General features: G+C 40.3%; 1 protein-coding gene across 1 annotated transcript; it reads right to left on the bottom strand.

The window, feature by feature from the left end:
* CBG06906 lies at positions 1 to 821 on the bottom strand (the record flags this gene model as incomplete). The annotated part of the gene is made up of 4 exons (XM_002642441.1): positions 1 to 105; positions 367 to 496; positions 547 to 634; positions 686 to 821. The coding sequence occupies 4 exons, from the start codon at positions 819 to 821 to the stop codon at positions 1 to 3; spliced, it is 459 nt and encodes a 152-aa protein (XP_002642487.1).
* Positions 822 to 1,085: the final 264 nt, after the last annotated feature.

The raw sequence follows: 1,085 nt of genomic DNA, 5'->3' as shown, positions 1-1,085 counted from the left end.
TTAATCCTTCTTCTCGAAAGCCATGCAGACACTGTTGATACAGTACCTCTCGCCAGTTTTGTCTTTCGGACCGTCGTTGAACACGTGGCCAAGATGGGCGTCGCACTGGAAAAGTTTGAAATTCGGGGGATGTGCAAATGAGCTCTAATGAGAAAAGTTATGAGCAACGGGAAATTTGAAGCAACTACAGTGACCTAAAATATTTTCATTTCCGGGATTCATTTTCTCTGATTTTCGTCTTATTTTCTGTCATTTTTCGCCAAACAAGTCGGAAAAATTCACTGATAACGCACGAAAATGAAACAAACATATATTTTTAGATTACGGTAGTTTTCGTGGTTTGATCTTCTACCACAGATGTTTTACCGTTTTGCATCGAACTTCGGTGCGAACCATTCCGTGTGATTTATCGACGATTCTCACAATATTCGCATCCTTTCCAACTGACTCTGAAAACGCCGGCCACCCACATCCAGCCCAGAACTTTGCATCCGAACTGAAAACCTTTCAGACATTTATTTTTCCCCTATAGATAATTCTGCTCACTTAAAAAGTTCCGATCCACAACACAAACAAACGTAGCGTCCTTTCTCGAAGTAGTTATCGAAGCCACCGGATCCGGGTGCTTCGGTTCCTGAAATTAAAAATTTTGTGATTTACGAATGAGCCAAAAATATATTATTACCACTCAATCTGGAAACAACATATGCTTCCTTTGGTAGAACCTTCTGCCAGTCACTTTTACTGACGGTTTTCGGATCGGCAGTTCCTTCGAGTTTCGTTATTCCGACGTCTTCCATTCCGAACTTTTTGGTCGACATTGTTCGGAAAATTGAGAGAAATGTACGGCGAAGAATCTGCGGGTAGAAACATTGTTTGTGACGATTTCAGTTAAAATCGGAAAGTAGTAAATATTATATATTGGTGAAATTCGTTATCGAGAATCAAAGCCTGGTATTTTTCTGGTATAAACAAAAATCAGAGCTGTGGCCGTGGCCGAAGGTCCCACAACGAAAACTACAGTAACCTTTTTCATATTTCCGATTTTATTGCCTCGATTTACACTGCGTTTCGTTGAATTTTCT

This window comes from Caenorhabditis briggsae (assembly GCF_000004555.2).
Source record: "Caenorhabditis briggsae complete genome, chrIII, whole genome shotgun sequence".
Lineage (NCBI taxonomy): Eukaryota > Metazoa > Nematoda > Chromadorea > Rhabditida > Rhabditidae > Caenorhabditis > Caenorhabditis briggsae.
The sequence above is the reverse complement of the archived record's forward strand: the minus strand, read 5'-3'. Positions and strand labels throughout refer to the sequence as shown.